This window comes from Daktulosphaira vitifoliae, unplaced genomic scaffold, assembly GCF_025091365.1.
Source record: "Daktulosphaira vitifoliae isolate Bord-2020 unplaced genomic scaffold, ASM2509136v1 Scaffold_1, whole genome shotgun sequence".
NCBI lineage: Eukaryota > Metazoa > Arthropoda > Insecta > Hemiptera > Phylloxeridae > Daktulosphaira > Daktulosphaira vitifoliae.
This window is the reverse complement of record NW_026099572.1, coordinates 57,799,178-57,811,900: the sequence shown is the minus strand read 5'-3', so window position 1 is coordinate 57,811,900 and position 12,723 is coordinate 57,799,178. Positions and strand designations below refer to the sequence as shown.

The 12,723-nt window shown below is 23.3% G+C and overlaps 1 protein-coding gene across 4 annotated transcripts in view; it reads right to left on the bottom strand.

Annotated features, from left to right (window-relative positions):
• Positions 1 to 548: 548 nt before the first annotated feature.
• Positions 549 to 12,723, bottom strand: part of LOC126895268 (uncharacterized) — a 32,328-nt gene continuing 20,153 nt past the window's right edge. The window contains exons 4-11 of one of the 4 annotated variants that reach the window (XM_050666947.1): positions 12,060 to 12,253; positions 10,923 to 10,964; positions 4,820 to 4,855; positions 4,527 to 4,550; positions 1,543 to 1,581; positions 1,077 to 1,364; positions 941 to 1,022; positions 549 to 807 (exon numbers count right to left, since the gene is read on the bottom strand). In XM_050666947.1, the coding sequence (XP_050522904.1) occupies positions 614 to 807; positions 941 to 1,022; positions 1,077 to 1,364; positions 1,543 to 1,581; positions 4,527 to 4,550; positions 4,820 to 4,855; positions 10,923 to 10,964; positions 12,060 to 12,253 (899 nt within the window). In that variant the 3' untranslated portion in view covers positions 549 to 613. Of the gene's footprint in view, positions 808 to 940; positions 1,023 to 1,076; positions 1,365 to 1,542; positions 1,582 to 2,484; positions 2,593 to 3,507; positions 3,538 to 3,601; positions 3,653 to 3,722; positions 3,747 to 4,526; positions 4,551 to 4,819; positions 4,856 to 10,922; positions 10,965 to 12,059; positions 12,254 to 12,723 lie in introns of those variants that run through there. The other 3 variants (XM_050666949.1, XM_050666948.1, XM_050666951.1) reach the window with 3 other exon arrangements.

Below are 12,723 nucleotides of genomic sequence, written 5' to 3'. Positions count from 1 at the left end.
AAAAAGATCACCAGATATTTACAAACAATCTAAGTTTTTTTTGATTACTCTAATTTTTGTATATTTTTGAAAAAAATCTTGAAAAGTTAATTAAAATGATATAAAACAGAATATTATTAAATATTCTCCAATTTGATAATTTTTAATTTTATTTTATGGAAAGGCTCGTACAGAAAAAATGTAATTTTTAATTTTGTTTTTTCCTATTTAGTTGCTAACTAATTAGCAAAGAAGTATCGAAATTACAAAATATAAAAATTTTGTATATATGTCTTGCTACTGGATGACAAATTTACATGTAAGTGTTATATATAAATGTACGTATATTATTATACTAAATATATCATCAATGTTCTCAATGACACCATAGTATAGTAATTTTGTTATTTATAATAAAAATAGTGATTTAAAATCGTTCCGTTTTATAATTGTTATATATTTAATTGTAAAATTCAAGTTGTAATGAAAATACTAAGTAAACTTTAAAACAACTAGTTTCTGACACCGACAACAAGGTAATGCCATCAGCCTTTAAATATTTCAATAAATAAAGAACTAAATTGAGATTATATTTCAAAGAAATGTTTACATTAAAAATTACATTACATTAACGTTATACTACTACATCTATAACAACATTAAACCAATTTTTTTTAGGATTTTCTAAGTACAGACACTGTTCCTTCTTCATTTCACCCTTTTGTCCATCCCTACTTATGAAAAACCATTTTTTGTTTGCATAAACATAAATAGATGTTTGTAAAAACTCAGCTGCAACATACATTTCAGCTCGCCCCACAAGCAAATCTAAAAAACATTTATTTTAGAATCTATGTTATTCTAAAAATATTTTTAATTATAAAATAAATAATTTAATACTTCACTGATTTTAATTACATACACTATAAATAATTATATTTTTAATCATAATTAATATTACCGTTGTTTAATAAAGCATTTTTTCGTTTTAGTATTGTGTTTTGGTCGTAAAACTCTCGGTAATAATAAGACAGGATCAAATACTAAAAAACAAATCATTAAATAGAAATATCCTAAATTTTATATCAAGTTATTACTTCAGATAGAATAATTTTTATGTATTTCGAATAACATGTACTTCCAGATATCCAGTAAGATAATGCACTGAAAAAACTAGACAATTTATTTTCATTGACAAAAATGGTTTTTAAACGCATGCCATCATATAGCTTTTGATTTTCTGTCCTAGTTTTTGTTCTGCACAATATAAAATCATTAAAGTCTAATTTTAAAAGATCAGCTATTTGTAACTGCCATTCCCAGCCAACTGGTAAAAAATATTTTTCATCCCTTGGGTCATTTTTTATTTGATCCCATTCATTAACCTTAAAAAATATATAAATATATTATTACAATAATATTGAGTGAAAAATCAATATTTTGATAATAATATTGTGAAGATAGTTTTCTAAAATGTATTCAATTATTTGATTTTTCGGATAAATTATGATAAATTTATTTTTTTTAAATAATTGGAGAAGTTTTATACGTTATTTAACTTACTGTATTAACGTTTAAATAACTAAGTTGATCTGTTAGATCCTAAAATAAAATTTAAATATAAGTATTAATTTCTTCCTTTCATAGCTATTAGTACACAACAAAAAAATTATTTTAAATATTTGGATATTAAAACATTTAATGAAGAGCTTCTTCATAAAATTGTTTTGTCTCTCCTTTAAAAATACAGTATTTGCGAAAATTATACTATTAAAAATTTTAATTATTTTTGTAAAGAGAAAAATTGCGTTTAAAAAATCTCCAAAATCAACATATTAAATATAACACTCCTCTCTTACCAGGTACCGATTCACAGTGGTTAAAAGATGATAAATTGAAACAAAAAATTGTATCATATAAATTACACCGGAAAATAATTTTATAATTTGATTTTGATATTAATTTTTAAATTAGAGCCCTTTTTATAAGCATAGAATGGTATTTTTTTTATTCAATTTATCAATTTTTCATTGAAATATAGACTTATAAAACTTTAAAGTCACAGATTTAATACCAATTTTAGAATTTAACTTCTTTTACATGTTTTTTTTTAATAATATGATAAGATATACAGTTTATTGTATTTATATTAAACAGTTATGTTTATCGATATACAACAAGATAATGTTGTTATCTTTCATGTATAAGTATATTTTTTTTAACACTCATAAGGTTTAAACAAGATGTAATTCTTTTAATAGGGAATATATATAGAGAGTAACTTATCTTACTGATTTTTATAACATTCTAATTCCTTTATCTTTATAAATAATAAAAATTGTAAATAAAAAATAATTATTTTTTTTATTTTTTCTAATGATATTTGAAAAATAACACACTTTATCTATATGAATAATAAAAGTAATAAGTGTTTTGAACACATTCTACGATCAAATATTTTTCTAAAATACGACTAATGAAGATTCGTAACAAAACCAACAATTTCATAGTATTTATTTATTAATTATTTTTAAACAAAACTACTGATGTGTTATTTATATGATATGAAAAGAATAAAGTTAATATATTTACATCAACTATTCCATCATCTTCCTGAAAAATAATTTTTGTAACTAAGTATTTAATCAATTATACATANGACTATACCATCATCTTCCTGAAAAATAATTTTTGTAACTAAGTATTTAATCAATTATACATAATTTTCGGATTTATATTACATTTTAATAAGAATATTTAACTAGCTGATAATTTTCAACAATATAACGTCAGTTAAATTATATCAAAAATTAAAAAAAATACTTTATTTGATAGCGATTCTCAAATCTTTTAAAAACTTTTTTAATTTTTTCCGTACAGTTAAAATTGGCTGATTTATATGGAAAAATAAAATTTTTTTTTACATGCTATTAGCACTAAAGATTTTATATTTCGAAAAAAATTTTGGAGAATAATTTGTGTTTACTTAAAATTTAAGGAAAAATGTTTTTTTTATAGTTTTATATTTATATGATACTACATATTAATATTTTAATATTATTTTTCTAATATATCGTACTTTTTATGACATTAAAAAAGAAAAAATATAGGTATAATATAAAATATTCAACTGTTTTTTTGAAGTGAAAAATATAAAAATTTAATCTTATTTTATTTATGTACGGAAGAAATTAAGGTATCAAAATCGTCCGTTTTTTTTTTTAATGAATTATAACAGACCATAATGTCTTATAAAGTATTACACATAAAATAGAAAATCATCTTAATGATTGTATATGTAATGATCCTAAATTATAGATAATTCGTTTATCTCTAAATACATCATCTAGATAACTTTCACCATAATTTAACCATAATGATTAAATGTGTTCAATTATAACTTTATTTGGATTCCAGATAGAATTTTCCTGTGATTTGTATCACTCATTTCATAATTGTAGTTTAGAAAAACGAATCAGAAATTAAAAATGTCTATTCAAAAGTTGTTTAATTATCCGATTTACGTACTGGTTTTATTATTTCCGTTGATGATGCAAACTAACAAAAAAAAAAAAAAATGATTACATTATGTATATATTGTTTTTTTTATTTGTTTACTTACCGGATTTACAAAAGCTGAAGAACACTCTGCATTTAGAAATTCATCAGAATCCTGTAAATGATTGTTAACAAGTCACTTTGTTAATCATTATATGGATTATATTGTAAAACAATACACTTACTTCACTGTCAAATAATATAGTATCCTAGAAAAAATATATTTCTTTAAAATAAAAATAATTTATCAATGTAAATATGAACTATAAAAAAAACCGTATTCAAGGCTAGCCCTAAGAATGTTTAAAGTGTACTCCCACAAGATCCGACACTTTAAAGGTTATGTAACTAATATGATGAGCAAAAACAATGTACTTTTTTATTTAAAAATATATTAAAGTCACAACAATATTTTTCGCCCAAAACTCTAGATTTCTAACGCTGGACTTAATTGTGTTAATATTGATTATTACTCGTTTATTATTATTAATAAAGAATTAATAAACGTTAAAATTTTTATATTTATGGTTTCAATTGCCTCTCAATAGATTGTTCAAAAAAGGTCGAAAAAGAATTCCGATACTGCCATAAAGAGTTACGATGTATATGTATGAAACTAAAATAGGTAGACATGGAATGAAAATTATATTTTAGAATATAGAATTTTCTTATTTATTTAAGGAGTTTTCTAATTGTATAATATTTGAAAAGTCTCCCGGTAGTTTGAGTTACCCATTAAATTTTAAATTCTCTAGAACTGCTAAAAAAAATAATTGCAAAAATGAAAAATAACTACTTTATCTATGTAAATAATAAAAGTAATAAGTATTTTGAACACATTCTACAATAAAAATGTTTTCTAAAATACGAATAATGAAGATTCGTAACAAAACCAACAATTTCATAGTATTTATTTATTAATTATTTTTAAACAAAACTACTGATGTGTTATTTATATGATATGAAAAGAATAAAGTTAATATATTTACATCAACTATTGTACCATCATCTTTCTGAAAAATAATTTTTGTTACTAAGTAGTTAAACAGTTATANAACTATTGTACCATCATCTTTCTGAAAAATAATTTTTGTTACTAAGTAGTTAAACAGTTATACAGGATTTTCGAATTTATATTACATTTTAATAAGTAAATGTAACTAGCTGATGTTTTTCCAACAATATGATGTCGGTTAAAAGACTATTTTCAGTAAGATACACTAACTATAGATGTAAGGTTACCGACGATGTAAAAAATAATATTATAATATTATTCACTTACTTGAAAGCTGTAGAATTGGTGATAAATTTTACGGTACTAGAAGAATCAGTAAACATTTTAAACAAATATATAAATGAAATTTAGTTGAATGAACATAAAAAGTACCTTAATCTAATTGCTATCTAAAAAGTGTTTATAAAATTGTAACTTTGTGTGTGAGATTAAGTGTTATATTGTATATTATACAATATAACAGTTAATAGTGTAGCAATCATTAGTGTACAGTTTAAACTTAAAATATGGAAATAGTAAATCACCAATATAGACTTAATGAACAATTATTGAAGTTTTAGGTGAGAGAACATACTTAGAAAAGACCCTTATATCAAATAATATCATTTAGGGCATTCTAGAAAACAAACTTAGGAAATTACAGAACAGAATAGCAGTAATGAAGTTAAATCACATAGACCCTTATAAATAAGAAAGCCTTTTGAAAAATTAAAATTATAACTTAGTAATATTATATAAATATAATAATTTTATTTATTTATTTACTGTGATCTATTGTAAATTGTTATATTGTGTTAACTGTAATACAGTTTGTATTAATATGTAATAAATACTATTTTTTCTTCATTAACTAATTTTTACTAATTTGTGTTATCTTAAGTGGTGATTATTGTAGTATTGTGTTGGGGTTAATACTTTTTAGCTTCGATGCGAAGCTGAGAAGGTATTAATTTTACTATGATGTGTTTTTTTTTTTATTTTTTTTTTTGTGTCTGTGAACGCTCAATCTCAGCTCTCGCTGGACCGATTTTGATGAACAATATGTCAAAAGATCACAAATCGTATCTAGTCGAAGACATTACCCTCAAAAATTGAAAAAAATTCCCTCGTTCCCCGTAAACGGGGGAAATCCCCCAAAAAATTACAAATTTAAAAATCGCTAATTTTCGATATTTTTTCAATTTTTTTTACTTAAAATTGCCATAACTTTTTTAAAAATGATCGAATCAATATAATTTTTTTTTTTATAGATACCTTAGATAATTACCTATCATTTTATATATTTTTGTGAACATTTGACCCTTTAACAGCCCAAAGGATGGGGTTTCAAAATGGTAACTTTTTTACAAAAAATTAACTTTTTCAACTTAACTTTTGAAAATGTTCCGGAAAGACTGACAATTTTATATATACCTTAAATTAAAGCTAATGTAATATACTTTAATTTGAAAAAAAAAAATTTGACCTCTGGACTTGTCTTCATGGTGAAAATGACTACCGTATGCAAAAATATGCTATTTTTGTGAAAAAATTCTTGATATTATATTTTACATTTTTTAACATTATGTTGCTATAACTTTTTAAAAAATGCATGAATCAACTTTATTCTTTAATGATAAATACTTTATATATACTTCTTTCATTCGACATACTTTTTTTTAAAATCGGACCATTTCCCTTTATACAGGGGGGGTGCAAACCTTTTAAAATGCGTATAGAAAGTAGAACTTTTTCAACTTAACTTTTGAAAATGTTCCGGAAAGACTGACACTTTTATATATATCTTAAATTAAAGCTTATGTAATATACTTTAATTTGAAAAAAAAAAATTTGACCTCTGGACTTGTCTTCGTGGTGAAAACGGACATCAAAGTTAAAGAAAAACGTACGATTTCCGTGAAAAAAATCTCGATTTTATATGTTATATTATTTAATTTATATTTTATATAACTTTTGGAAAAATGTATGGATCAATATTATTATTTTTTTATAATAAATATTTATATACCCCTTTCATCTGGCACGCTTTTTTTGTAAATCGGATCATACCCCTTTAACAAGGGGGGTCAAAACTTTAAACATGCGTATTGTTACTAAGATATTTTCAATTTAATTTTTGAAAGTATTCCGGAAATACTGACACTTTTAAATATATCTTAAATTAAAGCTTATGTAATATACTTTAATTTGAAAAAAAAAAATTTGACCTCTGGATTTGTCTTCATGGTGAAAATGACTACCGTATGCAAAAATATGCTATTTTTGTGTTAAAATTCTGGGTTTTGTATTTTATTTTATTTTAAAATACCTGACAAGGGGAGTACAGATTTTCATAAATATTATATAAATTAAAATTGATATAGTATAGATAGTTAAACTTATTTAAATATGTTTGTTTCTTTTAAGTCGAGAAAAATAACTTTGAAATTTGAACTAGCTTAAATAGCCAATTTTTCAACCGCCGGAAGCAACGTACGGTTGCCGAGTTGGTAAAATTTATGTTTTACACGCTTGGGGTACGAGGTTCCAACCCGCATATGGCAATGAATTTTTTGCATTTTTTCTTAATTCTTTTTAAGTTAGTATAAATTTTAACTCGTTTGATTTTTATCACATTTAGATTCAATAACTTCAATAAAGATCAAGGATCCCATCACTTTAGTCGCCCCTTGCAAGAAGAAATTTCTTATTCGTATTAAAATTATTTTACTATATTTTAAGTTTTCGCTTCGATGCAAAGCCGAGAAGATATTTTTTTGTGACTATCATTTATTTTCTCTGCTCTAACTTGACCTACTTTTTTCAACAATACGTCAAATTACTACAATTCGTATCTAGTTGAAGATATTACTCTCAAAAATTGAAAAAAAAATTCTAATTTATCAATTAAACAGTTAGTTATTACATCGTCTCCATAAAGACAATTAAAATCATTAATTTCTAATGTTTTCAAAATATTTATTAACGAATGAAGTTTGATATGATAGGTTTCAACTACAAAATTAAATCATTTTACTTTGTAATTTAATAATTTTATTACTCTGTTTGTGTGTGCTACTATTAGACTATAATATTCAAATTTTTTTCTAACGTGTTGCTATATAAATCATTTCTAAAAAAAATGATTGTTTTTTCTCCTGAATTAACAATTGATTTTTACAAATATAATCAAATTTTATAATAAACTCAATTGAGTAAATCTTTTTAACAACTTTGTTTTGATTGGTACATTTAGTTAAAGTAAATCATTAAAATTAATTAAGTTCTCAATATTTCAATTATAGAATCTTTTCAACAAACAACAAAAGTTCCTAGGAAATTATTACTATTACTTCTATTTAAGTTATCTATTACCATAAAAATGCAAAAAAATATTGAGCTTTTCTGATAAATTTACAATAAATAGTAATTATAAAACTTTCTGACTGCATATTGATCTTAACGATACAATTTTTTTAATTGTCATAAAATTTTCTATTTAATTATGTCAATGTCAAACTTACCAATTGAGCTAAAAGTTATGGTAAAATAAATTTTTTTTTTTTTTTATAAACATTTACAACAATCAACTTTAAACGATTAACAAAATTGGTTAAATATGTCATTTTCCTTATTTTTAACTTATTAATAATCAAATTAATATTAAATATTATATCAAATCAGTATTAATTTAAAACAATTTTTTTTGTTCTTAATTATTTTTTTTTATATGTAAAAACTATTTTTTAATAATATTAAAACTTAGAAGTTATAGAAAAAGTCTAATTGCACATTTTAAAACATCGCGAAAAGTTGATTTAGAATAGTATATTTTTGTTTCTGATGGAAGTTCCTTGTAGTCCAGTGTATAAAACTTATAACTTTGTTAATTGTTATAACTTTATCAAAAATGACCAAATCAGTATATTTTTTTTTATTTAGATGCATGTCTTTATCTATCATTTGGTTTTTTTTATAAATCTAACCCTTTACCTGCCCACAAGAGGGATTCAAAATATTAACTTTTTTTTTTTTAGTTAAAGTAAATCATTAAAATTAATTCAGTTCTGGATATTTCAATAGTAGAATCTTTTTAAATATCAAAAATTACTTAGAAATGATTACTATGATTTCTATTTAAGTGTTCTATTACGATAAAAATGCAAAAAATAATGAGTTTTTCTGATAAATTTACAATAAATAATAATTATAAAACTTTCTGACTGCATATTAATCTTAAAAATAACATTGTTTTAATTCTCATAAAATTTTCTATTTAATGATTCATTCTAGTCAACGAAGGAGTAATTTTGCAGAATAGCAGAAAAAATTCCCAACAAACTTTTTTTTTTTTTGTTTTAATTAGGCAATTGGTGGATTATTCCAAAAGCAACATCAACTCTTATTTCTTTAATTATATCATGATTAGTAGTTCTTTGATTTTAAAATATAATATTTGAATATATACTAATTATAATTATTAAATTTAGTATGAAATTGATATTTAATATTGTAATTTAAACGGAGAAATTATAAAAATAATAAAGAAGTTATATTTTGCTTTACTTTTACGTGTATAAAAATTTAAAGGGCTTGATACAATAATTTTCAATAAAAACTGTTTGTTACTATAAAAAAATGCACTGGACTACAAGGAACTTTCATCAGAAGCAAAAATATACTTTTCTAAATCAACTTTTCGCGTTGTTTTCAAATCTGCAAGTAGACTATTTCTATCACTTCTAATTTTTTATATTATTACTAATTATATATATAAAATAATAATTAAAAGAAAAAAAAATTTGTTTTCAAATTATTACTGATTTGATTTTTAATATGTTAAAAATAATCAGTCCAAATTTTCAATTTTAACCTATTTTTTTGGTTCTTTAAAGTTGATGAAAAATTTTTGATAAAGATTTATGAAAGTTTATAGTAAAATAAATTGAATATATTACCATAACTTTTAGCTCAATTACAAGTTTAAAATTGACATCTAGGCCAGTCAACAAAGGAAAAATTGCGGAAAAAATTTTGTTTTTTTAAAAGTTGAATTAAAATATGTATAATGACATACTAATAGTCCTCAAGATTGGAATTGAGCTTTTTTTTTAAATCCTCGCAAAAGTTCAAAAATATGAGCTTTCTTAATTTTCTCAAAAAAAAATATTTAACTTACAAAAAAAAGTTTCGCACAAAAGTTGTTTAAAAGACAATTATAAATAAAAATATAATCTTATATTTTTTCATTTAAACAAATATTTTTCGAGTTACATTACATTTAATATGAGTAATAAAATTTATATTCCATTTTTTTCATTTTACGGTTACTTTTTATCATGTTATACTTACATTAGACACAATGTTATAAATGCATATGTGTGTATGTGTGAGTTTATTTATTTATTGTATCATTAAAGTGTAGTGTATATTGAGATACAACCGATAGAGTAGGTAATTGATTTGACGCTATATTATTTAAACCCAACTAAACGCTAAATTGTACATTCCGAAATAACAATCATATTATGTCAATTGCCACCGGAATATCTGGTAATATTTTTCTTTTTCTTTGCCTTAATCCCAACTACTTGGGGTCGGGCACCCTTATCCTAAGATTCCACTTGACACGATCTCCCACATCTTCTACGCTCACATCAGCTGTCCTCAAATCGCATTCAATAGCATCCCTCCATCTCTTTTTTGGTCTTCCTCTATCTCTTCTTCCTTCAACATTCATTTCTATAACTGTTCTTACAGCTTTCGATTCTTCTTTCCTCATACCATGACTAAACAATCTAAGTCTATTTTCTGTCATCTTATCCACGATTGACGCAACACCTATACTTCCTCTTATATGCTCGTTCCTTATCCTATCTTCTCTAGTCACTCCACTCATCCAACTAAGCATTCTCATCTCTGCTACACTTATTCTCTGCTCTACTTTCTTATCAACCGCCCAACACTATTAACCATACATCATAGCTGGCCTCACAATTTCATACTAAATTTAAAAACTATAATTAGTATTTATTCATATATTATATTTTAAAATCAAAGAACTACTAATCAGGATATAATTAAAGAAATAAGAGTTCATGTTGCTTTTAAAATATTTCACCAATTTCTCTAAAGGAAACACTATCTACAGATTTGCATCGAAGCGTTTCTTATGATAGTGATTTTAATCACTGTCAGATATCATCTATACTTGTCCCATCTATGCCTCGTCCACACTGTGCCTCGACCCCACTGTGCTACCGTTTTTATTGTATAACATTATAAATAAGGGATAATATATATTTTTTGTTATTAATAGTACGGTGCAAATAATTTCAACCAAAGTTTTTATGTTTATTTTAAATTTATTTAAAGATAAAACAATATTTACTTTAATTTCAGTGTCATCTAAAGGTTCTGTTCCTATTGGAAACTGAAATAATTTTAATAAAAAAGAGTAAAAAATTCTTGCCAAGTTGAAAAAATCATAATGGTTATTTTAATAACTAAATTTAAAAAAATCTTATTATAAGTCTGTTATAAAGTGTATTATAAGTAATAATTATTATTACTAAATATTTAAATTTGTTTATTTTAAATTTATTTACTACTAGGTTCCACCTAGCTGGGGCTCCACCCCAGACCCGGAGCCCTAAGAGCCTTACGCGTCTGTATTACAGACTATTTTTTTATAATTATTATTTTATGATTATTTTTTCATTTTTAATTAATTTACTACTATTGAAATGTATAATACTAATTTAAGTCTGACTGTTTTAAAATAGTTTAATTTCCTAATTATATTAATAACATAACGGTTAAATTTAATATACTTTTGATTTACTGAATTTATTTAATGAAGCAATTAAATCGCAAACTATAACAAAGTAAAAAATGATAAAAAAAACTAATAAATTAAGATTTTTTGTACCTAAAAAATGTGCAAAATAAATGTTTAGCTTCGATACGAAGCTGAGACGGTATTACTTTTATCATAATGCGATTTTTTTTGTCTTTTGTCACGTTTTCTCAGCTCTCACTGGATCAATTTCTTTTAACGATATGTCAGAAGATCACAAATTATATCTAGTTGAAGACATTCCCCTTAAAAATTGAAAAAACCACCTTCTACTTATATATATTATATATTAAGAAAATACAAGCAATATTTGTTAATTAAAAAAATTAATTAAAGTTCTGATATTGTTAGAATGAGATAATTGACAACATTTAAAATTTATTGTATATTTAATGTTATATGAACATAAATCCAATACTTTTTGAGAAATTTTAAAACATATTGTGCTTTTTAATTTTTTTCAAAACAGACGCCCTAGGTCAAAAATTGCATAATACACTTGAAAAATCGATTTTCAAAATTTTGTGGCTTACATTGTTTTTTAATGTAATTGTATAAATTAGTTTTTTCTATTTTATTATTTTCTATATGAAAATAAATTATTATGTCTAATATTTATTGTTTTTATTAAAGCATGTTCTTAAAGATTATTATAAATTATTAATCTACCGTGTCAACCACAACATCGTAGTGCTCTCCGTGATTAATAATGTATAGACATTTCTCATCTTCTTTTGTGTTTAATAAGTTATTTGCTGCAAAAAAGTGCCACCCTTTTAAAAATGAATCATCTGAGTAAACACAAATAGATGTTTTCAAATAGTCTGCTGCGGCAAATATTTTAGGACTCTCAGCGAACTCAACTAAAAAAATATTTCTTTTAAACCATATAAAATCACATTTTTTTTTTTATGTCATTGTAATAATATTATAAGTCTAAGTTTTTGTTAAAATTATTATGTAGCTTCATACGTTCAATTATTTAAGACTCGTATTTTGAAAAAATATTTATCAACGATTTTAGAAAATCAATAATAGAAAAATCAAATAGAAACACATTTTTCAATGAATTATTTAAAGTCATTTTTATAAATAAAACCCAAGAAAAAATTGTATTTCATAATATAGATATTAGATACTCTTTAAACTTGAAAGAAAATTTAATTTTAAAGAAATTTTATAATACAAAATAAGATAAATTCTATTAGGTAATGTAACATTTAAAAACTTAAATTAAACGATAATGCTTAATGTTTTTTTTTCTTTCGCATATATCCTAACTACTTGAAGTCAGTCTATTGTGTTCTGAGCTTACACTTGTCACGTCACCTAT